Source organism: Halichoerus grypus, chromosome 10 (genome assembly GCF_964656455.1).
Source record: "Halichoerus grypus chromosome 10, mHalGry1.hap1.1, whole genome shotgun sequence".
Classification (NCBI taxonomy): Eukaryota; Metazoa; Chordata; class Mammalia; order Carnivora; family Phocidae; genus Halichoerus; species Halichoerus grypus.
In genome coordinates, this window is record NC_135721.1 from 126675590 (window position 1) to 126702598 (window position 27009).

At 53.1% G+C, this 27009-nt stretch overlaps 1 protein-coding gene across 1 annotated transcript in view; it reads right to left on the reverse strand.

Annotated features, from left to right (window-relative positions):
- PREX1 (phosphatidylinositol-3,4,5-trisphosphate dependent Rac exchange factor 1) overlaps positions 1-27009 on the reverse strand; it is a 175966-nt gene that overhangs the window by 17045 nt on the left and 131912 nt on the right. Inside the window, exons 15-29 of the mRNA XM_036099072.2 lie at positions 24244-24316; positions 19530-19672; positions 17758-17850; positions 16742-16890; positions 14986-15071; positions 13111-13247; positions 12320-12395; positions 9079-9266; positions 8618-8779; positions 7721-7931; positions 7034-7310; positions 4226-4432; positions 2827-2915; positions 1506-1588; positions 1268-1358 (exon numbers count right to left, since the gene is read on the reverse strand). Of these exons, the coding sequence (XP_035954965.1) occupies positions 1268-1358; positions 1506-1588; positions 2827-2915; positions 4226-4432; positions 7034-7310; positions 7721-7931; positions 8618-8779; positions 9079-9266; positions 12320-12395; positions 13111-13247; positions 14986-15071; positions 16742-16890; positions 17758-17850; positions 19530-19672; positions 24244-24316 (2065 nt within the window). The remainder of the gene's footprint in view (positions 1-1267; positions 1359-1505; positions 1589-2826; positions 2916-4225; positions 4433-7033; positions 7311-7720; positions 7932-8617; positions 8780-9078; positions 9267-12319; positions 12396-13110; positions 13248-14985; positions 15072-16741; positions 16891-17757; positions 17851-19529; positions 19673-24243; positions 24317-27009) is intronic.

A 27009-nucleotide genomic window follows, 5' to 3' on the forward strand; every position in this document is an offset into this window, starting at 1 on the left:
CAGTGGGTGGGTGGTGGGTGATGGGTAGGCATGTGGATGTGTGGTGGGTGGGTGGGTGTGTAGACAAGCAGGTGGATGGGTGGATGCATGGTGGGTGAGTGGGTAGATGGGCACGTGGATGAGTTGGTAGATGGATGGTGGGTGGGTGGGCATGTGGATGAGTCAATGGATGGATGGATGAATGGAGGGACAGTGGATGGGTGGTAGGTGGGTGGGTGAGTATGTGGGTAAGTGAGTATGAGTAGATGGATGGTAGGTAGGTAGATGGATGGATGGTCAGTGGGTGGGTGGGTCAGTGCGGGGCATGTTGATGAGTCAGTGGAGGGATGGACAGTGGATGGGTAGTGGGTGTGTGGGTATGTGGGCGAGTGGGTGGGTGAGTGCATAGATGGGGAGTGGATGGGTAAACGGGAGAAAAGGCTGGTGGGAGGACATAAATGTCAATTCTCTTTTTCTCAATCATTTCAAGAATAAAGTGTCCATTTGGTTCTGGTAAATCCTTAATGCTTCTTTAATTCACTAACCCCTCTCATGAAAGCACGAAGAGCCCCGGGCAGGCAACAGTACCTAACGACAGTGTGACGACATTTTTTTTGTTGATGCTTCCATAGGATTTAGCGTCATGGTGACCATTATTTTACGGCATGTTACACTGGTTTTCCTTATGCATAGGGAGGTTAAATAAGTTCTTTTCAAAATTAAATTTTTAAAAGGAAAATATTTTCCCAAAAAGTTATGTCAATAATAACAAAGACAGCAAATGAATATGTTTTTTAAAAATGTGAAGATATAAGTAGGATCTGTGAATGCAGCTAAAATGATGAAGGGGGGATGTGGGAATTTGGCAAGTCCCTGGCCAGTCCTCCCCACATGTTACAAACAGGCAGATGGAGGCCCAGGAAGGCTCAGGACCAGTCCAGGGGTCCACAAACTTTTTCTGGAAAGAGCCACATAGGACTGTTCTAGGCTTTGCAGGTATATGGTCTCTATTACAAATAGTCTCTGTCTTTATTTTTACAACTCTTCATTAAAAAAAAAAAAAAAATCATTCTCAGCTCGTGAAAACGAAACAAGCTGTGGGTGGATATTGCCCAGGAGCTGAACCTGCTGACCCCGGGGTTGGCCCACAACCATCGGGCAGGAGAGGGACAAAGCTGAGACTACGACCCAGGTGTCCTGCCCCGTCCAGCACGCATTCCCCATGGCAGGCTGTCTCCCTGCTGGATGCGAGATGCCATTCCCAGCCTCGGGACTCCTGTCTGCTCACCTTGCAAGCTGTGGTCCATGGGGAAATGCTTGGTCTCTTCAAAAGCCCTGCTCATGACTGGCCCCTTGAGGAGTGCGTGGATGGAGTCCACCTGAGTGGCAGGAAGCTCCAGGTTAGTTTGGCCCCTGCAGCCCTCCAGGGGACGTGACCCACAGCCCCAGCTCCTGGCTTATCTGTTCTCACCAGGGGTGATGGGAGGACCCCGAGGTCAGGCCAGGGGCGGGGACAAACGTCCTACCTGGTTAAAGAGATGTTCCAGGCACCCGTGAAGCTTGTCCTGCTTGTCTGATGGGATCCGCATATCACAGGGAAGCTCATCCCCTGGAAGAAAGAAGAAGCCATGGCCATCAACCATCCCTGCCCCATCCACACCTTCCCAACCTCTTTGCCAAGAAGGCAGTATACCGACGGAGTTCCAAAACCCAAGGCAGATTTGGAGTCTGGCAGACTCAGATCCTGGCTGTGTGACACTGGGCAAATCACTTGCCCTCTCTGAGCCTCAGTTCCTTCATCTGCAAAAAGGACACCAGGAACTAAAGCATTACACAATGGCAAGTCATTGTTACTATTCCATTCTACAAATGAGGAGCCAGAAAACCAGAGAAAAAAAGAGCTGGATCCCAAGTTTTCCAGATTCATCTCCCAGCTGTTTGAGTTAAATCAGCTGCCACACATAAGCTCCTGCCTAACACCTCCCTAGGGACGCTTTATGGGGCTAAACATCTTATGTGATGAAATATTTATCTGAAGTTCAGCAATATTGTCAATTTCACTTGAGCTTCTTTTTCTTCTGTTAAACTGACGCATAATTACAATTAAATCTGTAGGCACAACAAGCTTGGGATGAGCCCAGAAGGCAGCAGGGACAGTGGGAGCTGGGGAACCGGTGGCCGGGTGATGAGGGCGGGAGAGAGGCTTGTCATCACCCACCCTCTCATGCCTTCTGAAATAGGAACCATATGAATGTATGACCTATGCACAAAATAAATTTTTTAAAGGCCGTAATCAATGAAACTAAAATAAAAACAAATTTCAGTCCTTCAGTAAAAGCTGCAAATACAGTCTAATCTCATTTAGAAACTATTATTTCTGTCTGTGTGTCCAGCTGGCCATCCACCCACATGTCCATCTGTGCAGAAATACACGCTCACCAGTGATCTCCAAATACCACCACTGGTCACTTCTGGGGGACAGGGTGAGACTCTGACTTACTTTCATGTACTTCTTTTGCACTTTTCTGGGTCATTTGAAATGTTGGTTTGAGCATGCGTCATTTTTATGGAGACCGTCAGGTCACCCTACTTGAGTGACATCAGTCATCATATCTGCCATATGCTTCATCCACGAGTGCCAGGACCTTTGTCTTTCCATTCACTGCTGAGGTCCCAGCACACAGTAGGTGCTCAATAAACAGTTGCTGACTAAGTGATTGAAAGGAAATATACCACCACTCTATGCAAAGTAATACAAAATAATACAAAGTATAATAAAATCAAAATAAGCAAAACCAAATCCTGGTGGGCTGCCCGCTCTCTGGGAGCCCGAGCCACTGCACTCACCAGACCCCATCTCGTCACTGCCCAGGTAGGAGCTGTTACTTCTCACGCTGGTGTAGGAGAGGACCGAGTCCCGGTTACTGTTACACTCACTGCAAAGGGGCACAGAGGAAGGGATGAGTCACCCTCTGGATCACACCTTCTGGTCCCAGCTCCCAGAACCCACTTTCCGGAGTGGAGACCAAACCCCTGGCCCCTCCACCCCCAGCGCCAGAGATCGGGAAGGTTGTCTGGGTGGGTTTTCCACATCTGACAGTGGGGAAACACTTCTCGGTCCCAGCACAGAAATGCAGAAACAGTAGCAGGGCAGTGGATCGTTTCCATCTGTATGGAACTTCTGTCACTCCTCCCAAGGCACAGCCTTGTCCCTGAACACACCTGCACGCGCCACACTCAGCCACACGGCTCTAGTTCTCTCTCCAGCCTGGCTGTGACCTCGTGAGGACGGGGACTGTCCCGGGAGCTCAGAAAGCACAGGGGATCAAAACCCACAATCCCACAATTCTTTCCTTCACCTTTTTGACAATTAAGGGAAAAATCGGAGGACCCAAAAATGTAAGAATGGAACTCTTGGACTATGGACAGGAGGCTCCAAGGACACAGAGCGCCCAGTTAGTCGGAGCATCTCGATGTGTAAACAGCAAGCCAGAACACCGACCGGTGGATCCTCTGAAGACAGAAAGAATATGGGGGGGCTGGGGCGAAGGGCTTTCTTGTCCAATTTGGCCAGTTCCATATTTTCTGAAGCGCCGTGTAAGATTCTACTTTACTCACAATGGTCAAACGTTACATAACCTTTCACTGGAGACCACAGTGCTTGTTTACTCGAGGTAAGAAATTCTATTTACCCGCTATATGGTTTCTGATGGGAAACTGAGTTTTTAGTGTTACTTAACCCACTAATTAGGACTTCACTGATCCGGTTATAATTAACTTAACCAGTAGGAAAACAATTCGGATCCTCTCAGAGGGGGAGAAAAAAACTCTTCCTCCTTGAATCAAATAAAAATAAACGGCGTTTATTGTAGGAACCATATATCTTATGTTGAGTTTTAAAACACACCGCAGATCTTGATTTTTTTCTTTGCCCACATTCCAACAACAAGTGCGAGCGGAACTGTGGCAAAACAAGTGGGTGGGGACCACAAGGGACCACAAGGGACCACAAGGGGCCAGGCCCTGGGATGCCGGCCTCGGGGCAGGAGAGCCAAAGGGGGCATCTGGGATGTGCTTTGGGGAGCTCAGAGAACCTCCCAGAACCAAACGGTTTAGAACATTGCTCCATCCCACTGTTTTCCAGGAAATGTCCCGCTGATTCCGACTTCCCATGGATCAGTGTCCTCAGCTGTCCCCCCTCACCATCCACATCAAACCCCACACGACCCCCACGAGATGCCGTCACCTGTAGGAGTCACGGTAGCTCATGGTGTCATGGCCCGAGTCCTCCTGATCCTCCTCAGACACCTTGAAGCACACCTTCTTGATGCCCCCGTGGTCGGCCCTGTCCATCTCGCTCTCTTCGCTGACCAGCGGGGGGGATGAGGCCTCCTCGGCCAAGGGGGGATCGCAGGACCCACCGGAGGTGGGCTCCGTGATGGTGGACAGCAACCTGTGGGAGCAAAGAGTGTCAACTTAAAGGAACAGGCCCACAGCTTCACTCTCCTCCAGGGAGGCCCAAGACAAGGCCCTGACCTTGGGCCTCGCCTTTGACCCAAAACACAGGGAGCCATCAAATGCTTCTAATCCCTTCCCTGAAAAGCCGGCCAGCAACTCAGCAGATACACATACACCGTCCCTCCTGTAGGGGGCGTGAGGTTTATTTCATGGGGAAGCTGCAAGAGGCTCAAAAGCGCAGAACACAGCTAGGAAACTGACTATAAAAGGCCCCGAGAGCAAATCTCTTCAGCTTTGCAGGCCTACAGTCGGCTACTACTCAACTACTCTGCTCTGCTGTGGTAGGAAAGCATCACAGACAAGATGTAAACAAATGGGCATGGCTGTGTTCCAATCAAACTTTATTTGGAAAAAAACAAACAGAGCGCTGGGCTGGATTTGGCCCATAGGTCACAGTTTGTCAGTCCTTGGTACAGAATATAATGGTTAAGAGCATAGGGTTTTAAGACAGACCCCAGATTCAAATCACAATGCTACCATTTCCTAGCTTAGAGACCTAAAGCAACTATTTAACCTCTCTGAGACTCAGTTTCTTCAGCTGTAAAATGGACTCATATCACGATGGACTCTGAAAAACAAACTGAGGGTTCTAGAGGGGAGGGGGTTGGGAGGATGGGTTAGCCTGGTGATGGGTATTGAGGAGGGCACGTTCTGCATGGAGCACTGGGTGTTATGCACAAACAATGAATCATGGAACACTATATCTAAAACTAATGATGTAATGTATGGGGATTAACATAACAATAAAAAATTTAAAAAAAAATAAAATAAAATAAAATATTAGTCATAAAAAAAAAAAAAAATGGACTCATATCAGTATCTATGTCCTAGGCGGCTATAAAGATTAAGGGACCTTAGGGACGCCTGGGTGGCTCAGTCGGTTAAGCGTCTGCCTTCGGCTCAGGTCATGATCCCAGGGTCCTGGGATCGAGCCCCACGTCGGGCTCCCTGCTCAGCAGGGAGTCTGCTTCTCCCTCTCCCTCTGCCTGCTGCTCTGCCTATCTGGGCTCTCTCTGTCTCTGTCAAATAAATAAATAAAATCTTGAAAAAAAAAAGGGGGGGTACTTAAAATGTAAAACGCAAAATGTTTAGAAAAATGTCTGGTACCTTGCAAATGATCAACAAACCCTGGCTGACATAATCCTACTACACCTCAGTAAGGTCAGTATTAGGATTAGCCCCATTTTACAGGTGAGGCTCAGAGACGTGAAGCGACTAAGTCGCACAGTACATCACTGTTCCTTTATCATGGACAATTTCCAACTGCCAAAAGCAGAAGGAACAGTATGAGAAGCCCCAGGTACCCAGCAGCTAGCTGCAGCCTTGGCACCTCGGGGCCCACCTCTGTCTCCTCACTTGTTCCCATGGCTTCTGCCTCTGCTGGAGTATTTAAAACAAATCTAAGATAGCATTTAATTTCCCCCATAAATACTCCCATATACGTCTCTACATAAGGACTTTCTTTTAAAGCAACGTTCTTAACTGCCACCCCACCCCCACCCCCCGGAAACATTTAGCAATTTAGCACATTTCCTGAGAGGTACACATTTAGCAATGTCCAGAAACATTCCTATTTGTCACAACTGACGTGGGGGACAAGGGAGGCACTTCTGGCCTCCAATGAGTAGAGGCCAGCGATGCCACGAAAAATCTTCCAGTACACAGGACGGCCCCACAATAAAGAATGATCCAGCCCAAAACGTCAATAGTGTCAAGGCCGAGAAACACACTCTCAAACATAACCAGACTGCTATCACCATACCTAACAAAATCAATAATTCCTTAATACCATCTAGTACCCCCATGCACATTCAAATGTCCCTGACAGTCTCGAAGGTGTCTTTTCACAGATGGTGTGTTAAAAACAGAATCCTGTCCAGGTCCAGATGCTGCACGTGGCTTCTGTGTGTCTCAAGTCTCTCCTCCTCCTCCTCCATCCTGCACCTGCTCCCCACCCACCACCATTTATGTGTTAAAGAGACTGGGTCACTTGTCTTCACCCACCCTATGGATTTGGCCAAGTGCATTCCCAAAGTGCCATTTCAGCATCCTCTATGCCCCACATCCCGTCGCCAAGTAGTGAGACCCAGACTTTGGCTGGAGGACGCGCATTTCCATTGTGTGTCCTGTGGCATGACACCAAAAAGGACATGTCCAGCTGTCTCTCTTTCTGCAAAGAAAGTTCCCCCCAAACCTTTCTCCAAATAGTGTCACCCTCTCCTAATGATTGCTGCCCACATCCATTATTTCACTAGAGCAGTGGTTCTCAATCAGGGGGACTCTGCCCACCCCCCCCCCCAGCCCAGGGGGCATTTGGCAACGTCCGAGGACATTTTTGGCTGTCACAACCTCGGACCGGGGGAGCTACAGCATCTCGCGGATAGAGACCAGGGGCATCGCTAAGTCGCCTATAAGGTACCCGACAGCCCCCCCCCCACTACAAAGGGTTATTCTACCCAAAATGTCGCCATTGCTGAGGCTGGCAAATGCTGACCCTCCCCCTCCCTGCCCTGTTCCCTCTGGAGTCGGAGCGCACCTGTTGATCTGGGTGACATACTGCTTCATCTCCTTCAGGGCCACATCCAGTTTGGTGAAGAGCTGCCGGTATGCTCCCTGGATCTCACGGTCCTCCTGCTTGAGTAGGAAGCTCAGGCCCCGGTCCTCCTGGCCAATGGTTTCACTGGCTGACCCAAAGCCGCTGTCGTTGAGGCCCTGGTATTGGGGGTCCCCGTCCGCCGCAGGCAGGCACTTCCAGGATGGGGCAGCCATGGTGGTGATACAGTGCTGGGTATAGGACATGGGGTTCAGGTGGCCTACAGTGGAGGGAGGGGGAGCTCACTTGGAAACAGCCTCCAGGCACCCCTATACCCCTTAGACAGAAATATACAAACCTATTTCGAGGATCCCAGTGAGTGAGAAAAACTCCCTGTTAAATATTCTTTTAATCCACTAGATGACTTCAAGAAGAAAGTTTCAGTTTGGTGCTAATATACTTTTAACTACCATGAAACTTTTCCTGACTGGAATACAGACATGATGGCTGGTACTCCAGCAGCTACTTTATATCATAAGGCATCCTTCAGGAAGGAAGCCACATCTAGAGATGGTGGGGATGACTGACTGGGGAGCCACCATTCTAGCCCTGGACTGCTGGTGTCCTGACATGGTTCCATTTATATATCTATAGACCTGAACACAACATCTAACAGACACATGCAGTTACCTTGCTCAGGGTCAAGGCCGATGAGGGAGGGTTTACGACCGAAACGGATACTGAAGGACCTGCCAACTGAGGGAGTGGTCTTGGGGTAGGACACTTCCATGAGGTTGACGTGGCAATTGGTGGGGCAGAAGTCCAGGCCACACAGCGGATGGGGTTCCAGGGATGCTTGTTTGAAGGGTGGGCTGACCCTGCTCTTCAGTTGGGCTGCAAACTAAGAAAGGTGGGGGACATGGGGTCATGATTCAGGGGCCTGGGAATGCTGGCCCACCCCCAGCACCCACTTCATCCTAGCCTAGGCTAGACATTCCAAACCTGGACAAATGCCAATAGCTTCAAATGGAAAAACTGGATTCCTCTACACTGCCTTTCACTGCATCCAGATTTCAGGGAAGGTATAGAGAAATCTAAGGCCTCCAAGTCCCTACCCACATTCATTTCTTCATCTTAGCTGCCCTGAGCTATCCTTGAGGAACCATCTCTCCCCAACCCACAGTCCGTGAGGTGTAGGGAAGGCTGGCCTTCCCAATCCTGCAGTGATTGGTACAGGGCTAGACAAGGGACCCAAGCCAAGCCAATAAGAGTTCCCACTGAGTTCCTTTTCTACTGGGGTCGCTAAGGCTAGAGCTACTGGGAACCATTTTGTCACCATGCAAGAAGGGCCTGCCTGAAGCCGAAGCCAACACAGGAAAGCAAAGGCACGAGAAGGAGAGAAGCCACATTCTCGTGATGGTGTGATGGCTGTTTGAGCACCTGGATGCAACCATGCCTGAAGTTCATCTTTGGACTCTTCAGTAACATAAACCAATAAATGTTCCTGTTTGTTTAATCTACGTCGGGTTGGATTTTGACATTTACAACCAAAATACCCCAGGCTGAGACCCTCTGGGGTGCAGGTACCTCCTGATAGCAGGCGATTCTCTGGCCGATGCTCTCCAGTTTGGTGTCACAGATGTTACGGAACTCGTAGTGGGACATGGTCTTGATGTTGTTGTTCAGGGCCATGAGCCGCCCACAGTTCTGCACAAAGACACTGTCATCGGCAGCAAACGCCTTGAGGATCTACAGAAACATGAACAACCACTCAGCACTCACTGTGCACCAAGGAAGGTCTTAAGCAGTTTATCTACAGTGGTTCCTGTATGCCTAGTAATAACCCTGGGAGATAGCATCTGTTACTGGCCCATTTTGCAGATAAATAAGCTGAGGCTAAAGAGGGAAAAAAAAAAAAAAGCTACTCTCCTAAATCCCACAGCTACCAAGTGGTGGGGTGGCGACTAGACTTCAGGGCTCCAGGCTAAGTTTGAGGAACTGAGAATGAGGTGCTCCATCCCCCAGGGCAGGGCAGCACCCAGTGAGACCTTGGCAGCGAGGCTGAAGCAGCCACGGGGCTCCACGATCTTCTCCAGCACATGGCACTTGACACCTGCGGTGCTCACATACTCATACACCACGCCATGCTCCAAGTGTACGTTGTCCACGGTCAGGGTGACCACAGGGCTGTCCTCATGCAGGCTCAGCTGGGGCCCCAGGGACAGCAGGGGGAAGTCTGGAAGCCAAAGGGACAGACCGCCCTGAGGAGGGGGCACCACCCCCCAGCCCAGCCGGCCCCCGACCCAGCACCGCAGTGGCTCACGTGGGACACGTCAGGGGGATGAAGCCTGTGCTGCAGCTCTGACCATTCTGGCCAGCCCACTCTCACTCACTCCTTGTCCTTGATTTTCCTTCTGGGAACCAACCTTTGTGCCCCATTCCCAGTCTCCGTGGCTCAGAAGAGGGAAGCCCTAACCGTACCCTTCCCCAGAGGAACAGGCCTGGCCAATCAGCAATCCGATTTCCCTTATTTGCAATGATTGGTTCAGGAACAAGCACGTGACCCGAGCCAGGCCAATGAGAGTCAAGTCTGGGACTTTTGTTGAATCTACAAAGAGAACCAGACATTCTTTTTCAATGGGATTCCGAGCCGCTAGAACCACCACATGCAGAAAACACAGAGGGAGCACAGCCGAGCACTGGACCAAAAGAGAGCGACTCTTCCTGAGACGATACAGAGAAATGGACAGAGCCCAGACCTGAAGCTTGCTTGACCCTACTCACTCTTTAGTTTGCTGAGCCACTGTTTTTACGTAGCCCCGTTTCAGTCCTAATTTACATGGGCCCAGAGAGTCTAAGTGATTCCTCAGAGGCCACACAGCTAGGTAGTGACACTAGTGACACATCTAGGAAATGAAGCAGGCACTTTACTGAAGTGCTCTCCTTTCCACCCGCTCTGAAGAGTACCTCTCAACACACCCACCAGGACTGTCTTACTCCCTCACATCCGTACTATGTCACCACCTGTCAGTTTTTCTGTTCCCGGTCTGTCCCCCCTCATGTCAGCACCATGAGGACAGAAACCCTGTCTACCTTGGAGCCAGACTGAAGAAACGACCATGTGACCCAAGCGAGGCCAATGAGGGTCAAGTCCGGGACTTTTGTTGGATCTACAAAGAGGAGACATTCTCTTTTTCAACTGTGGATTCCGAGTCGCTAGAACCACCACAGGCAGAAAACAGCATGTGAAAGAGAAACCAATGTTTTTATGGACCCCCAGCTCCTAGAACAGTGCCTGGCAGATAGCGGGTGCTTCTCCTTGTTGAACAGAAGACCAGAAACTGTCAGCTCCTCTCGGCATATTTGACCAGCATTATCAGGGGTCCCCCACCTGCTGGGGAAGAAGGCCTACAGCCCTTTCCTCTCTGAGGGCATAAAGCAGGCTCAGAGCTGCCCGTTGGCCTCTCCTCCCTCCCCATCAGCCTGTCCCCTTCAGGATCCCTCTGCCAGGCTGTGTGTCCTTCAGCAGTAGGGGGATGGCTCCCCAAACAACCCCATAAACCCTGTTCTTTGCTGACCCTGAATGTACCAGCGAGGAGCCCACAGATGTCAGGTGCAGAGGCATCCAAAGCCCCTACTCTTCCCACAGCCTCTGCCTCTCTACCTCCAGCCCAGCAGAAATACAGGGCAGAATCCAGAGAAGCCACTGGAGAAAACAGGCTACTATTCAAACGACACATTTACTGAGTGCCTACGATGTACCATGCACAGTTCTAGGCTCTGAGGATCCAGCAAGGAAGAAAGCAAACAAAACCCCTGCCCGCGTGGATTTTCTGCTCTAGTGGGGAAAACAACAGACAAACAGCTATATGATATGTTAAGTAATACTCTCAGTGAAGAAAAATAAAATAGAATAAAGAGACACTGAGGAACAGAAAGTGCTTAACCAGGGCACTCAGGTGGCCTCCCTGACAAGGTGACATCTGAGCAGAGAGCTGAGTGAGGTGAGGAGCATGAGGTAAGAAGTACTCTGGAGGAGAGCAGGCGAGGCAGGGGGAGACTGCAAGTGCAAAGGCCCTGGGGCAGGAGTACATTTGGAATTTGAGAGCAAGAGACTGGAGTAGATGGAGCAGAGAGCACCAGATGAAAAGTGCTAGGAGGTACGGCTGGAGAGCCAGGCCTAGGCTGTTAGACCATGAGGAGGAGGATGCGGGCTCTGCCTGGAGTAGGGTAAGAGCCACCAGAAGGTTCTGTTCTGTTTTTTGAGAATAGCCTGTAGGAGGACAGGGAGAACAGTGAGCAGGCTACTGCAGGTGTCCTGGTAAGAAATGATGGTGGCTTAGGCCAGGCAGTGATGGAGGGGGTGGGAAGTGGTCAGATTCTGGATGTGGGAGGAAGGTAGGGCAACAGGCATGCTGCTGGGATCAAGGTGGAGGGAGAGAGGAGAAAGAGAACAGTCAAGACGTACTCCGAGGTTTGGGGCCTAAGAATACGGAAGGATGGAGCAGGGACACTTAGGGGAGGACCGAATTTCAGGGGGAGGTTAGGATTTCAATTTGGGTCATGCTCAGCGTGCCATGCCTGATGGACATCCCAGGGATGGCAGGTAGAAAGACGGGTCTGGAGTCTAGAGCTGAGGCTGGGCTAGAGATAAAGATGGGAGCTTGCGGTGGACCGAATACTGGCCCCCAAAAGATGCCCGTGCCCTACCCCCGGACGGACCCTGTAAATATGCTGTTCCATGGCAAGGGGAGGATTATGGTTGCAGACGGAATTAAGTTTGTTAAACAACTGACTTTATAATAAGGAGATTATCCTGGGCTATCCACACGAGCCCAATGTGACCACACCATCCTTTACATGGGGAAGACAGAGGCAGAAGAGTCAGAATTGGAGAGGGAGGGCAGTGTGAGGGGGACTCAGGCCAACGCCGCTGGCTCTCAAGATGGAGGAAGGGACCACGTGCCCAGGAATGCAGGAAGCTGCTAGAAGCTGCAACAGGCAAGTACATAGATTCTCCCCTAGAGCCCCCGAAAGGAACAGAACCTCGCTGACACCTGCCTGATGGCCTAGTGAGACTCACTGCGGACGTCTGACCTCCTGTGCTATGAGATAGTAACTGGGGGGGGGGGGGGGGCGGGGGGGGGCACTGTGTTACAGCTGCAAGCCGCAAGTAACACAGAGCTGATGGCAGCAACACAGCCTGGCCAGGAGCAGGGAGGAGCATGGACACAGAAGAGGACCAGTCCCCGCTGGAGTCTCAGCCACACGGCCCGCCTGTCCCGTTACCTGAGTCACACTGGGGGTCCTCGCCGGGGGCCTCCTGGGCATCCTCGTGCGTGTGGTAGACCCACTGGTACAGACCCTACCAGAAGGGCAGAGTAAGAGGGCGCCACGACACCAGGAGCCCGGGGAGGAACGGACGGGGCTAAGGGGCAGCCCGTTCCCTGACTCCAAAGCCCAGGCTTCTAGCCTGCTGGTGACACCATCTTTGGAGAGTCCTCTAAGACTTCACTCTGGACCCCTCCTGAGGGACCTTCAATCATGCTCCGCCCTCACCCTCCAGAGTCTATGCTCCGCAGAGAAGCCAGAGGAGGGGGGAGCCTTTGAAAACAAGGTCAGACCCATGGGAGCAGACCCGCTGTCTCTCCCACAGCCAGCCCCAGGGCCCACAAACATGCCGGGTACATAGCAGGTGTTCAATAAACAGCTTACTGGATGAACCAATGAATGAGTGCCACCCACCCCAGGAACCCAGGCCCCCAACCCAACTACAACATCAACTTTTACCATCAACTCTTCGCCCGATGTGCTATGTAGTGAGAAAAGAGGGTCTTATCACACCCATGTCACAGCTGTGACAATTGAGACCGTGAGGTATCACGGCCCAGCTCCTCTGGTTCAGGCAGACAGAGCACGCAAGAGCCCAAGCCCAGCTCAGCCCTGCAAGGTAGGCAGCCCCACCCCACCCCAAATGCTGGGGTGCCTTCAGACTTCCCCACAAGGAAGGGAGGTGGCCCTCAGCTCCCCGCCCCACTCAGCAGGGCTTCCCCGATCCCGTTGGCTGCTGGCTGGCTCACCAGGGCCTCTTCTTGGCAGTTCCGGAATGCCTGGAAATGCTCTAGGACCTCCGGCGCACCATCGCTCACCACGTTGTTGCCATTGACCTTCAGGATGCACTGGCCAGCACAGAGCCCTGCAGCCGCAGCCTCGGAGCCTAAGGGAACAGGAGTGTCTGAGGGTGGACGCAAGGCAGAGAGCCTGGGGCAGCGGCAGGCGAGGGCAAGTGACCAGATGAACGCTGTCCCCTACCCCACCCACCACCCCAACCCCCCCCACACACACCCAGACATTCCACCCCCATCCCTCCCACCCTAGAGCCACTCTCCAACCCACTCCGGTAGGTAGGACAGGGACTGGCATTCCCATTTTGCAGAAGAAACTGAGGCTCAGAGAAGTAGCAGCGAGCCCAAGGTCACAGAGCAAGGAAGGCTAGACTTGAACCCGGGTATGTTTCACTCTAGAGCTTCATCTCCTTTAAAATCCCTCAACAACCTGTGATCCCGTGACAGGATCAGCCCCATTTTGCAGACAGGGAAACAAAGGCTCAGAAAGGCAAAGTGACTTTCTCAAGGTCACTTGGCGAGGAGAAGTCAGGATTCGAACCCAGGTCTACCAGACTTCAAGTGCATGCTTTTTTGGGTATACCATGGCTCCCAAACTACAGGTCTTGGCCCCCAGGGTTTTTTGTGGTTAACAGGAAGAGTCTGGAAATACAGATGAATGCCAAGCTCCATCCGTGCCTGAGAGAAGATCAGGCCTGCTTGGTGTGATGGTGACAAGTACTGGCCCGGACCCAGGGGCTGGTGTTCAAAACGTGGCTCTGGCACTGACCACCTGTGCCTTCCGGCACACTCCCCAACCTCTCTGCGCCTTGGGCTCCTCATCTGTCAGAGGAGGACACTAATAATATCTACTCAGAGGGTTCTCGAGAGATTCGGGGAGCTAAATGTCTAAAGCATTTAGCCCCCTGTCCTGTCCTTAGTAAGTGCTCAAGAAATAGTAGCTGCTTTACTATTTTAGTCTGATTCACCTACAAACACCTATTCTTCTCTTGTAGATGCTACAAGGCAGGCCTTCTCACCTCGGTACCACTGACATTTGGGGGCCGGGTAAGCCTCTGCCGTGGGGCCCCTGTGCAGGCTCAGGCTGTTCAGCAGCCTCCCTGGCCTCTACCCTTGAGAGGCCAGTAGCCTCCCCACCCCCAGTTCTGACAACCAAAGATGTCTCCAGAGAGTGTAGATGCCCTCTGTGGGGTGAAAGTGCCCCCAGTCAAGAACCACTGCATTAAGGAGAAAATAAAAACCCACTTTAAAATAGTTAACAAATTCTTGGTAGCTTTCTGCCGTGATATGTGTTTTCTTCATCAACTTGTGTTACAAGTACAACTCTGACCACAAAAGTGGACAGTTCATGTTTCAACTTGAAAAGTGGGGCCCTCAGATACAAAGAGGGCTCGGAGCCCAGAACCTCAGAACTATCTGGTCTCATCTCCAGGAGAGAGTTACCCCCTAAGCAGCACATAAGGAGGCACCACGAAAGCAGGGGTCTCTGACTGTTGGCCCTTGGGCTGGATCTGACCACAGAAGTGTGGCCAAAATTCCCATTTCCGGCTTCCTTTAAAAACTCATTCCTACCTGGCAATAATGAGCTTGAGCTGAGGAAAAACTAACCCCTTTTAAAGTGAGCATGTCTTTTTTCACCTTGCCATAGTCCCTACCATTCCCTATGCGTTGCCCTCAGCCATCTGTTTGTGACTACCTGACCCGCAGAGATGTCAGCGCTTGCACGCCTTTGTTCCAGGCGAGGAAAGGAAGGGCTAATGAAGCACAGGCCTGCTGGTCACACACACAGACCCGTCTCCCAAGGCCCCCCTCTATGTCTGCGAGGCTCACCTCTGCCCACGGCGTAGACGTACGGCGGGGCAGCTCCACGGATCTGGAAGCACAGAGCCTCTGGATGGTCAGGAACTTTGATGATCCTGCACCAGGTAGGAACAGACGTAAGAGAAAGGAGTATTATGCCCAATAGCCCAGGGGGCCACCCTGGGAGCCCCTGCCTCCCAGACTTTGGGGAAATCCCTCCCAAAGGAGTAGCAATGCTAGACTTTCAGCTCCCAAAGAGATAGACAAACCTCATTTAACCAGAGCCCATACCTCTGGCATCTTTAATGACTCAGAACCACCCGTCCTGCCCTTGGAGATTGAATCCATGCACAGAAATCCCAGGTCACCCTCCTACGCCTTCTCTGTCAGTCTCTTGGTGAGAGGGGGCCTCTTGGTGGTCAAACCAGCCCCATAGGCAGCGAATACTTTGTTCAACAATCACAGAGAGGAGGGTGAGAAGTGACTCAGAACATCTTGGTGCTGACTCTAGAAAAATGCCCACGAGTGTCCCCTAGAGAACGCAGTTCGAAAGGCCAGGTCTTGGCCATTCCGCAGGTGGAAGGCGAGAGCAGAGGGAGCTGCGCCCGCCCAGGGCCATGCGGTGGGCGACATTCATCCAGCGGCTTCGATGCAGCTATCTGCTTCCCTGTCAAGGGCATGTCCCCCACAGTGGGCCTCAGGATCATCCTCCTACCCCCACCTGCCAGATAAAACCATCTAGGGAGCCTGTTCTCAAGCCCCAGGCATTTCCAGAACTTTAAGCAGGCACATTCCCCTGGGTGATTTCTGCCACTTCCACATACCAAACTATCAATCATCTTCCCTAAACTGGCTTGCCTTTCTCACTGGAAGAATCATAGTTAAAACTTTCCATCACTCCCGTCAATAGGAAACCGGGAGCATTTGCCTTAAATAGAAGAGAGAAAAGAAAACCAAATGCACAATTTTTAAAATAGAAAATGCTTCTCCCTGCACCTATATCTGGCCTCCGACCACTTCTCACCACTCCCTGCTTCCACCTTTGCCCCTGACAATCTAGTCTCCACCTGCAGCCAGAGGGATTCTTCCAGAACCTATGTCACATCATGCCTTGCCTCTGCTCAGAACCTCCCAGTGGCTCCATGGTCCTTACCATGGGCACAAAGTCCTACAAGGCCTGGTCTCCCTTGTCTGGTGGGCCTCATCACCCACCCCTCCCTCTCACTCACTCTGCTCCACCCCATCAGCTTCCTCACTGTTGCTCAAAGATATAAGCCATGGTTCCACCCCAGGACCTTTGCACTGGCTGTCTCCTCTGCCTGGAGCGCTCTTCCTCCCTTGACTCTCTCTCTTCCCTCCTCAGTCTTCACCTCAGTTCTGAGGTGACCGCCATCCCTCCACACGGCCCACCTCCTTTCCCAGCTGTAGAGACTGGCCCAGGCTTACTACCTCCCAGTTCACTGTGTCTCTTACTTCTCTGTTTTGTTTTACTGTCTGTCTCCTGCCCTACCCTCCAACTAGACTGAGATCTATGAAGGGTAGGAATGTGTCCACCCAGACATGGCTGGATCCCCAGGGCCTGAAACACCACTCAGCACCTAGTGGGCGCTCAATAAACTTCTGTTGAATGAATGAAAGTAGCAGCTTCGTGTCACGTGCCTGTAGAATGAGCCCCATCCACGGGGAACCAGGACAGCTCGGGGCCCCCCGCCACCACCCCTGGCACTCAGGCAATTCCTCAGCCCGAGAGGAAGATGGGCCGACACCCCATCACGGGGACACTCACTCTTTGGCCTTGGTGGCTACCAGGAGGCGCAGTGGGCGGCGGGAGCAGAAAGACTGGTTAAGGATGGACTCCACCTCAGCAAAGGGCCTCAGGAACACCAGATCCTCGTTGACGGAATAGATCTTCCTCCCCACCTGCAGGCCAGCCATCTTGGCGGGGGGTGTTGGGGGAGACACGCACCAGGTTACTAGCCTCCCTTTCTCCTCACCGGGAACCCTGGCTGTGCTCAGGCAGCACACGGCCAGCCCAGGGACCGAGCGTGCCCAGAGTGAGCCCCCCAAGGCAACCCCGCTCCCCGCTGTGGGGAGCAGTTAAGTGGCTGGGGAGGCGCAGTTCCAGCCAATGAGCTCTGAAGGGAAGCCTACTGCAGGTGCTAACGGGAAAGACGTTTTCCTTGAGGAGAAATTGCCCTAACCTGTCCCTGCTTCCCACCTGCCATGTGAGGACACAAGGCATCGAACTGGGGCGGCCACCCTGTGACCATGACGGCTTGGCCAGGAAGGCCAGAGGTCCTGACCCTGAACCGAGACGCCCAGCCCCCTTCTTCTAACCACCTACGTAATGGCTCCAGCCACTGGGAGGCGAGCACGTGGCCCCCTGCAGCCCAAAGCCCCCCTAACCACTACAAGGACACGGGCAGAGCGCCCAGACAGTGCGGCAGGTGCCTCCCCCCCACCTCCACAGCCCTGGGGGCAGCTGGGAGGACCAGGGCTGAACCCTTGGCCTGCCCAGGCTCTCCCTCCTCCCTCGCCTACAGGTCAGGTCCATGGCACAGCCACCAACTTGTCCTATTCAACTACCTGATTCAGAAACCCGCTTTTCTCCTGCACCTCCCCATGGGGCCATGAGGGGAGCCGGGGGCGCACACGCTGGGAGGACAGCCCCGAGCAGGGGGCTCTCTCGCAGCTCCCTGCAGAGACTGCAGGCGAGCCCGCTCTGGCCTGAGTGTGCCCCCACAGGACAACGAGCAAGGAGGAACCATGGACATCGCAGGTGGCCCCTCTGAGAGGCCTCACCTCAGCCAGCGAGCCCCGCTGGACCGACTTCACCACTATGGCCTTGTTCTTCTCCTCGATGTCAAAGCCGTAGTCCTCCTCCTGGGGCAGGATCTGAGGGCCCAAGGCAGGAGAAACCCAGTGAGATGGGGAGGGGAGCCTGCAGCCAGCCCCACCCTGGCCCCGAGGAGACCATGATCCTACCAGCTCCTTGTGCCCCAGACCTACATGGAGTAGGGGTGCACGGCAGGATGAAGTTAAATACAAAGAGCACTCAGTACACAGTAGGTGCTCAATACGTACCCGTCAAGTGAAGACACACCACCTGGCTCGTGCCTCAGGCTGGTGCTGATCACAAACTTTTTGCTTTTCACCGCCTATCTCCCCTTTCCCCTCCCAACCTCCCCTTTCTCCTCCCAACCTGAGCACCAAGTCTCCTCGGTTATATACCACTGTCCCCCATCTGCTGGCAAACTGTACGTGCTCAGTAAGAATTTGCTGGCTTAATGAATAAAACAGATCCAAAGGTGTCCAGCCACCAAGAACTTGGGGACAGGAAAGGAGTTTAGGGAGGAGCAGTCCCTCCCCACTGCAGGGTGGCAAGCAGGTTGGGAGGTTTGGGGGTTCAGTGGTGGGGGGAATACCGAGAAATGCATTCATTTGTTCAACGAATAGTTCCTGAGCTGCTGCCTATTACATGAGCCAGGTGCTTTACTGGGCACTGGAAACAGTGTTGGACAAGACAAGACAGTTCCTGCCCTGCTGCAGCCGACTATCTAGTGGGGAAGGCAGACTACAAACAAATGAGCAAAGAAATATAGAATGTGATACAGGGAGTGTATATAGTCTGAATTAAAATAAAGCACTTAAAGGGATAGACCATGGTGTGGCAGGGGTCCCGGAGGAGGAGTTACCTGAGCTGAGACCTGAATGAAATGAGGAACAGAACTTCATGAAGAATGGAAAAAGTGTTCCGGGCAGAGGGCATAGCATGTGCAAAGGCCCTGAGTCAGGCCCATAGTACTCAAGGATAAGAAAGGAGATCAGAGTGGCTGGGGTAGGATGAGGGAGGGGAGAACACAGGAGATGAAGCTGGAGAGGTAGGGAGAGTCTTGTAGACCATGATGAGAAACTGGATTCATCCCAAGCATGATGAAGGCACTGGTGGGTTTTATAGTGGGAGAAATGGGATCTCCATATTTATGGGACCCCCGTAAGTACCACAGGAGAGAAGTTAATGGTGCCATCTTCATATGAGTCAGAAATTAGCCCCAACTCTGGTTGTTGTAGGAGATCTAACCTGCTGAGCCTCCCTCTCGGCCACCTCCTGCGGACCAGGCATGAAGATGGAGGCGGCTGGTCATCGGTAGGCAAAGAAACAGGATTTGGAAGGCTACGTTGGAGAAATAGCTGAACGGGCTGGTAAATGTTCTCCCTCAACTGCAAGGGTATTTACAGCAACTGCACATGGACAGGGCACCACCAGAAGACCAAAGGCTTTGGTATCCCGGATGAGCCATGTCAGGGGGCCAACGTCTCTGCACGACACTAAGCTGGGACATGGGGTGGGCGGGGGGAGAAGGAAAGGAGAGGAAAGGGAGCCAGCAAGCCCAATCTCTTCATAAAGAAGGTAGTCTTGGCCCGTGAAGTGTCGCCAGCCACCCCCTGGAATTCCCATACTCGGGTGCTCCCAGTTGAGCCCGACTTCTCTAGACATAATCGGCAGGTCACCCAGCTCCTGGGCTGCAGCTGGGCCTGGGAAGGCAGATATAGCACTTCAGAGCTGCTCCTACCAGCAGGCGCTTGGCCAGGATGTTCTCCACCAGCTTGAAGTCGTTGCGAAGCTGTTTGTTCTTGCAGCTGGTCCCCTCCATCTCCTCATCTGCGTGGAATCGGAAGTACTGGGACTCATCCTTGAACTCGCTCTTCTCCAGCACTGCAAACACATCGTCAGGCTTGCATGGGGAGTCTCAGCAGCGCCTGCCAACAGGCAACCACGGGCCGGAACCAACCCCTAGACAAGTCTGCTTTGGCGAGCATGGTGTTTTATTAAAGGGAATCATGGGCCAACACTAACGGATTAGGATACTTCGCATAGATGTCTGGCTTTCCGACTTCTCTTGAAAAGTCTGAACTTGCCCCACCTGCTATAAAGACATATTACAAAGCCACAGTAACAAAAACAGTGTGGAATGATGGCAGAAATAGATAAAGAATCAGTGGAAGAAAACAGAAATCACAAAAGAGGACCATGTGTTTATGGGAACTTAGCATATGATACTGATGATCAAGCGGAGTATTCTGCAGAGGATGTAGGGAAAAACTGACTCACTTGGGGAAAAAAAATAAAATTGGATCCCTACCTCAAACCATGTATCACAATAAGCTCCTGATGGTTTAAGACCTAACTATGAACTGGGAAACCAAAGCTCACCAAACAAAATGCAAAATACCTTTGTCCTAGGGCAGAAAAAGATTTCATACAAGACCCCCCCCACAAAAAAAGCAGTATAATAAAATTAAGGGCTTCAGTTCAATAACAAGACCATAGGCAAATGGCAGATTCAAAAATAACTGTAATGTCTAAAACCAACAAGGAATAAATATCTAAAATATAAAAGAAACTCCAACAAATCAACCAGAGGCAGCTGAGAAACAGATAAATAGGCAAAGGATATGAACAGGCAATTTCCAGATGGGGAAACCCAAGCAGGCAGCAAGTAGGTGAAAAGGAGTTCACCCTCACTAATAATCAGAAACAGACCATGATGAGACACTTTAGAATGAGGACTAGCAAACTCAGACCCTATAAGCCAGATCCAGCCCACTACCTCTTTTCATAAATAAAGTTTTATTGAAACACAGCCACATCCATTTATTTACTTATTGTCTGGAGCTGCTTTCATGCCACAGTGACAGAGCTGAATAACTGCAAAAGGCTGTAAGGCCCACAAAGCCAAAAATATTTACTATTTGGGGCTTTACACGAGAAGTTGTCTGACCTCTGTTCTAGAAGGCAGGAAAATGAATACAAATAACCAGTAACAACCAGCATGTGATCTGGTCCCTGTGGATTACAATTTAACTAAGTATCTACCAGTGCCGGACACACTGTGGATGCAAGCTTAGGTTCGTTTACTCCTCAGATGAGGAAGGATTTGCTGTACCCCTTTTACAGGTAGGGAGACTAAGGCCCAGAGAAGCTAAATAAGCTGCACAAGGTCACAGAGCGGGCAGGCTCCTCCTTCTCACCATACCACCCAGCCTGGCCTGCTAGATGCAGACAGGGGTGAATTACAGCAAGGAGGCTAATCCAGGCTCGGTGTGGGGAAGGCAGGGTCTGAAGTCAGCAGACCCCTGAAAGAAGGAAAGCCAGCTGCCTGAGGTTCGAGATGTCCCCACCATGGCTGAAGACAGAGGCTGTCTACCAATTTGGTGACTACATGAAGAGCAGGAGGAGGCGATCCTTTCTTTCTCCTCCTTTCCCAGGACATCGAGCTGTTTGTGCCTTCCTCCGGCCGCCCCTACTACCTCTTTGGAGAAAACAGACACACAAATTGCTGCTTTGCCCAGACCTGGGGAGCCAGGCCCCGGGGGCCGGCTGGCTTCACCTCCACTATAAACATGAGGCTGACAGTCTCTGGGAGTGGGAGGATGAAGCACGATGTTGTGTCTTGGCTGAAATGTTTGGGGAATCAGCGGGAATCCCAGAGTCCAGAAGCTCAGCCAGGTGAGGTCCCACCACTCGATGGATGTAGGTTTCGCTCAAGGCCACTGGCCAGGTTCAAACCCCTGCCAGCCCTGGCCCGACTTCATGTCCTCTTAGCCTCTCTGAGCCTCCGCCCACTCGTCTGTGGGGATCCTAACAGCACCAACTTCCAGAGGGGTGGGGGATGAGACGGTGAGCCTCAGTTTCCCCTAAGGGGCATTTCAGGGCCCGGGAGCTCAGGTCAGACGCCACAGGAGGTGCTCCCGGGCCCCACCTCCACCCTCCACTCTGCACCCTAACCTGCAGCAGCCACAACCCTGGGATTCGGCCCTTTCCCATTTTAGCTTATTTCTGAGGTTGTGGCAGGGACAGGAGAGCAGGGGCCACGCCCTGCAATTTCCCTCCCTGAGGGGCCCCGAGGGTGTTGGCGCTGCCTGGGAGTCACCCCCCCCCTGCAGAATGTCCTCAGCCAGCAGCCTTCCCAGAATAGCAGCTGGAGTGGACCCCTAATTACTCTCACCCACAAATGAGAGGTTCTGCCCAGCTGATTGGCGGGAAGGATGGAGCTGTCAGAGGGCCCCACGGGGAACAGAGTGGCTTCTGGGAATGAGGGACTTTGGTGAGAGGAGCTGATGGACGGGAATGACCCTGACTGGGCCTGACCTGCCCGTCTCTCCTGGCGAAACAGGCAGCTGGGAGTGTGTCCTCACCCCTAACCCCACAGAGCCGTGGGCATGCTGGGCTCACAGGAGGAGGGGATCCAGTGGAAAGATAAGGAAACGGAGGCCCAGAGAGGGGCAGAGGCTTACTGGGAGTCAGCCGAGTCAGGGCTGGAACAAGGCCTGCCGGCTCCAAGGCAGGGGATGTGCCTGGGGACCTGTCATCTTGCTGGCACAGCTCTCATCCTGTCGAAGGGACAGCAAACCCAGCAGCTAGACCAGGGGTAGAAAACTATGGCCCACTGCCTGTGTTTCTAAATAAAGTTGTATTGGCACACCGCCATGCCCACTTATTTAAGTACTGCTTGTAGCAGCTTTAAAGCTCCGATCGATGGCAGAGCTGAGCTGTAACAGACCCTGTGACCTACAAAGCCTAAAATATTTACTATCTGGCCCTTTGCAGCGAGGGATCGCTGACCTCTGAGTTAGAGCACAGAGCAGAAGCTGGAAGGAGGAACGGCCAAAAGACCTTCCAGAATCTCACCCCTTCCCTGGACCACCAGGGCCCACACATCAACCCTCCCCTGGGCTCTCGACTTCCCCTCTCACCCCCGCAGACGTCCTCCACCGCCCTCCTCTGCTCAGAACCCTGCCGGGACTCCCACCGCACTGGAGTTAAAGCCAAAGTCCTCCTCACATGCGCACGCTGCTCCAGAACATGGGCTTATTTCATTGCTTGAGTCACGTACACACACACACACGCGCACACTAGGCTGTGAGCTCCCGAGGACGGGACTCTCGTCTGCCTCGTTCACCGCTCTCCCCGGAGCCTAGCACGGTGCCCGCACCAGGAACGCAAGGGCTAGAGAAGAGCAGCATGAACAAAGACACAAGGGAAGCGTGGAATTAGTCTGACAGGGAGAGAACAGCTCCAGGAAGAAGCGTGAATCTGAGCTAAGCATGGACGATGAAGGAGCAGAGCCACTAGGCTGGGGTGTCTGGGGAGGCCTCGGGAGGTGTGAACCAAACAGAAACACTGAATAAGTTGGGGGCGTGAGGCAGGTAGGGTACCCCAAGCCAGGGAAACTGCAAGAGCCAAGGCCCTCGGGAATGTTTTAAAAGGAGAAGAAAGGCTCCTTGGTGGGAGTTAAGTCTACCTGTCCTGCTGAAAGGGTAGGAGACTCAGGGCTCCCCCAGTGCCAGCAAGTGGGAAGGTCACAGAGCTCAGTGGCCAAGCGTGTGGCCCACGAAGCCTGCCTGCCTGGGTTCAAATCCCAGCTCCGACTTGCTGTGTGACCTTGAGCGGGTCTCTTAACTATCTGGGCTTCCATTTCCTCATTTATAAATAGGGACGATATTAATACCAACATCAAAGGATCATTTCAGGATTAAACTAATTAATACATGGGGAGCACTCAGGAGGAGGCCAGGCACATAGAGCATTAACTTCTATTTTAATTTGAAATGGTGACAGTGGAACCGGTTTCTCCCTCCGGCCCACCTTCCCACCTCAGGATCATCTCAGGACTGCCAGCTCTAAACCCCTCCTCCGTGCTTCTCCAGTGGGAAGGAGAGTGACCTAAGGGGTCAGGCCGGGAAAAGCAGTGAGAACGTCCCTGCCCAGCTCCCTTCCTCTCTCACTCACAACCTGCCCGTCCTCTGTCCCCACAGACCCCTCTTCTCTCCTCCCCGTGGAAGCCCGTGGGCCGGGCCTGCATGATCCGGCCTCACCGCCCACCTGGAGGTCACATCCCATCCAGGAGAAGGGCCCAGGAAGTCCACAGATTTGACCTCAAATCCAGTCCAGTTTTCCAGCCAAGCATTACCAGCCATCTTGGTCCCTACTGAACCCCTGAGGTGATGTTGCCACCAGTGCAGAAGTGGGAGGGGCGTGGGGGGGGAATTCCTGAGCCACCCCAAACCCCCCGCTTGGGTCTACAGGCCCAAGACCGGCATCTAGCCTGGGCTCCCCCAGGGGCAGGATGAGCAGCCTCCAGCCCACCATTTGCTCTCTCTGGGCCTCAGTTCCCCCCGTCCCGCCCCCCCTAAAATGCCCCAGTGACCAGGGTTCCTACTAGCTCTTCTGTTCCAGGACAGACCCCCCCCAGGAGGCTGGCCTGAAGGGAAGGGGCAGGTTACCGTGGTGCATGAAGCCATTGTTACACAGGCCCACGCCAAGTGCCACCGCCTCTTCCCGCGTCTGGCAGTCACCCTGGAACGGAACAAGAAGGGGAGGGTGTTAGGGGAACCAACCCTGGAGGGGCTGAGCAAGGCTGCGCAAAGCCCACCATCACCCCTAGAACGGAGGCTCTACGGGAGCAGGGGTCTGTGTCTGCTTTATGGACTGTAGTACTGACCAAACATGCCCATGACTATTATGAATAAACCCCAAACAAGAAAATTAATAGTAGTTGGGATAAGTCCATTGCGTATCGTGCTATAAACACCACAAAGGAGAAATGGAGATTTTATGTGGCAAATATTGTTGGTTGCCTAGCAATAACCCTTTCCCCAATACCACACCAGTAATGAGGATGGGGAGGCATCCATCTAGAGGATCACAAAACCCAGCTCCCTTGCAGCTAGAGGTGGCCAATGAGATATAAGCAGAAATCACTGGTAGGGAGCTCTGGAAAAACGCTTTGTCCCTGGCCCTTCTTTTTTTCTTCCTCCTCCTTGGAACAAAGATGTGATGGCTGGAGCTCCTGCAGTCATCCTAGACCACAGTATGACCCAGGATCAAAACATGCTAAGGATGGCAGAGCAGGAAGAGAGAGAAAGTGTGGTCCCCCAAAGGTCTCATGAGGCTGCCCTAGCAGCTCTAGACCACACACCTCTAGGCTTGTCTCACAGCAAAGGAAAATCAACCCCTAATGTGTATCAGCCTCTGTAGCTGGGTCTTTGATACTAGCAATGAAGTCCGAATCCTAACTGACCTAGCTATAGTCAGTGAGACACCTGGAGAAGTCTACCAGGGGATTCTGGAAAATACCTTCCTCCCTGATAAAAAGGAAAAGCAGTACCACACCCCCCTACTGAGGACAAAGTCACACGAGGAAGTGATATATGTAGGGCTAAGGGGCTATCCAGTGACCAAGGTGGCAGACAATGCTGATGACAGCAGAGTGAAGGATGGAAGGTTCTTGACACGCAGCATGACTGTATGGGCACGATTATCTGCTTGGGCTCCTGTTTAGTTGAGTTTTCTGTTCTTGCAAATGAACACACTCCTAACTAGTACAACTGAAGTCTGGTTTGTCTTAGGGCTTTTCAAAGGAAGTGACATCCAACCCAAAACTGAAGTATGAAAGGTGGTAGCCTACTGGGCCCACCTTTGGGGCCGACTCTCCCATGTGGAATGTCATCTTGGTGGGACAGCCCCTCAGAGTTTTTCACCGCCACCACCAAGCCACCCCCCAGCCCAGGCCAGGTTGAGGACACATGATCCATGCAAAGCTACAGTGATGCTCCCTGACCCAGGAACATGACCTGGAGGAGGAGGAACCCGAGGACAAGGGACAGCTGGTGTGGTTCTCCCCGAGAGCACTGCCCTGAAGACGGGGCCCTCAGCTACCGCTCCCAAGAAGCTGGGCATCTCCTGGTGCCAGTTCTTTCTAAGGCAGGCTCCTGGGTCTCCCCCTTACTCTGTGGGTGCCCTTTACCCTTCTATGAGCCGTCTTCTTCCACGCCCCCCCCTTAAGTTAGCCAGAATCTGTTTCTGGTTCTTGCAAACCCAACAATCTCAGTTCATCAGGGAATTCATGTGAGCTGTGTGGTGCGGTTGGGGGCGGGGGGTGGGGGGAGCAGCTGGGTGACAGGCAGAGAAAACAGCACGGACAAAGGTCCGGGGGTTGAATGAAGCCTGCGGCACAAAAAGGCAGCCTGGCCACCAGGGAGAGGGTGAGTGAGCCCCATCAGGACAAGGAGTTTGATCTGCTGTGCTCCCCGCGGAATCCCAAGGGCTTAGAACTCAGGCCTGGCATACAGCAGGTACTCAATAAATATCTGGCGATTGAAGAAAGGTGCTGTCAGCAGGGGCCAACTCCTGCAGGAGCTTGTGGCCACAGGTCAGTGAGCTTCAACTACACTCAGATGGCCACAGGGCCCGACAGCCTCATTTAAAGGACTCCCAAAGTGAGAAGCTGTTTTGACAGGCAGTCGCCTCGACTGTCCCCCAGCCCCTCCGCCAGCAGCCGAGGGGCCAGGGAGGGAACTGCCCAGCTAAAGGAGAAACAGATGCCAAGGGGCTGCAGGACTCAGCCCGCCGAGGCTGCGGCGGAGACTCAGAGCACGGGGCCTGGCACAGCCACTGGCCTCGGGATTTCACGCATCGGCCGACTCGAGGAAGACAAATCTCTCCTGTGGGACCCCAGGCCAGCGGCCAGAGGGCTGTGAGCACGGAGCCCCGCCAGGGGAGGTGGCCGTCCATGAGAGAGGCTGCATCCGGAGCGGCCACCCTCCAGCTGCGCGGGGACAGCAGGGGAGGCACAGCTGGGGCCCAGGTGGCGAGCAGGCCCCCGCTCTGCAGCCTGGGAGGCCGCGGCAAGCGTCTGGAGCCCACCTGGCTTTCTGAGGCACTCACAGTCCGGGCTCCCAGCCCATCCCTGCCCCCCTGCCCACAGGGCCCTGGGGTGACCCACAGGGAGGTTCCTAAAGTTAGAACAACAGCAGGATTCTCAAGTTAACCGTGGAATACGCCGACCCTGGACACCTGAAAAGTAAGCCCCCTACCCCACATCCCGCCAAGTTGTGGGAAAACCTCAGATCACCGTTTTCCCCCCTCCCGGAGGAAGCCATGGGCACACACAGCCCTGTGCCACTGCATCGCCACGCTCCCCTTGTCTCCCCCACCCGCCTGCTAGCCCCCGTGCTGGGGCTCCAGCCACACTGGCCTCCTTGCCAGTC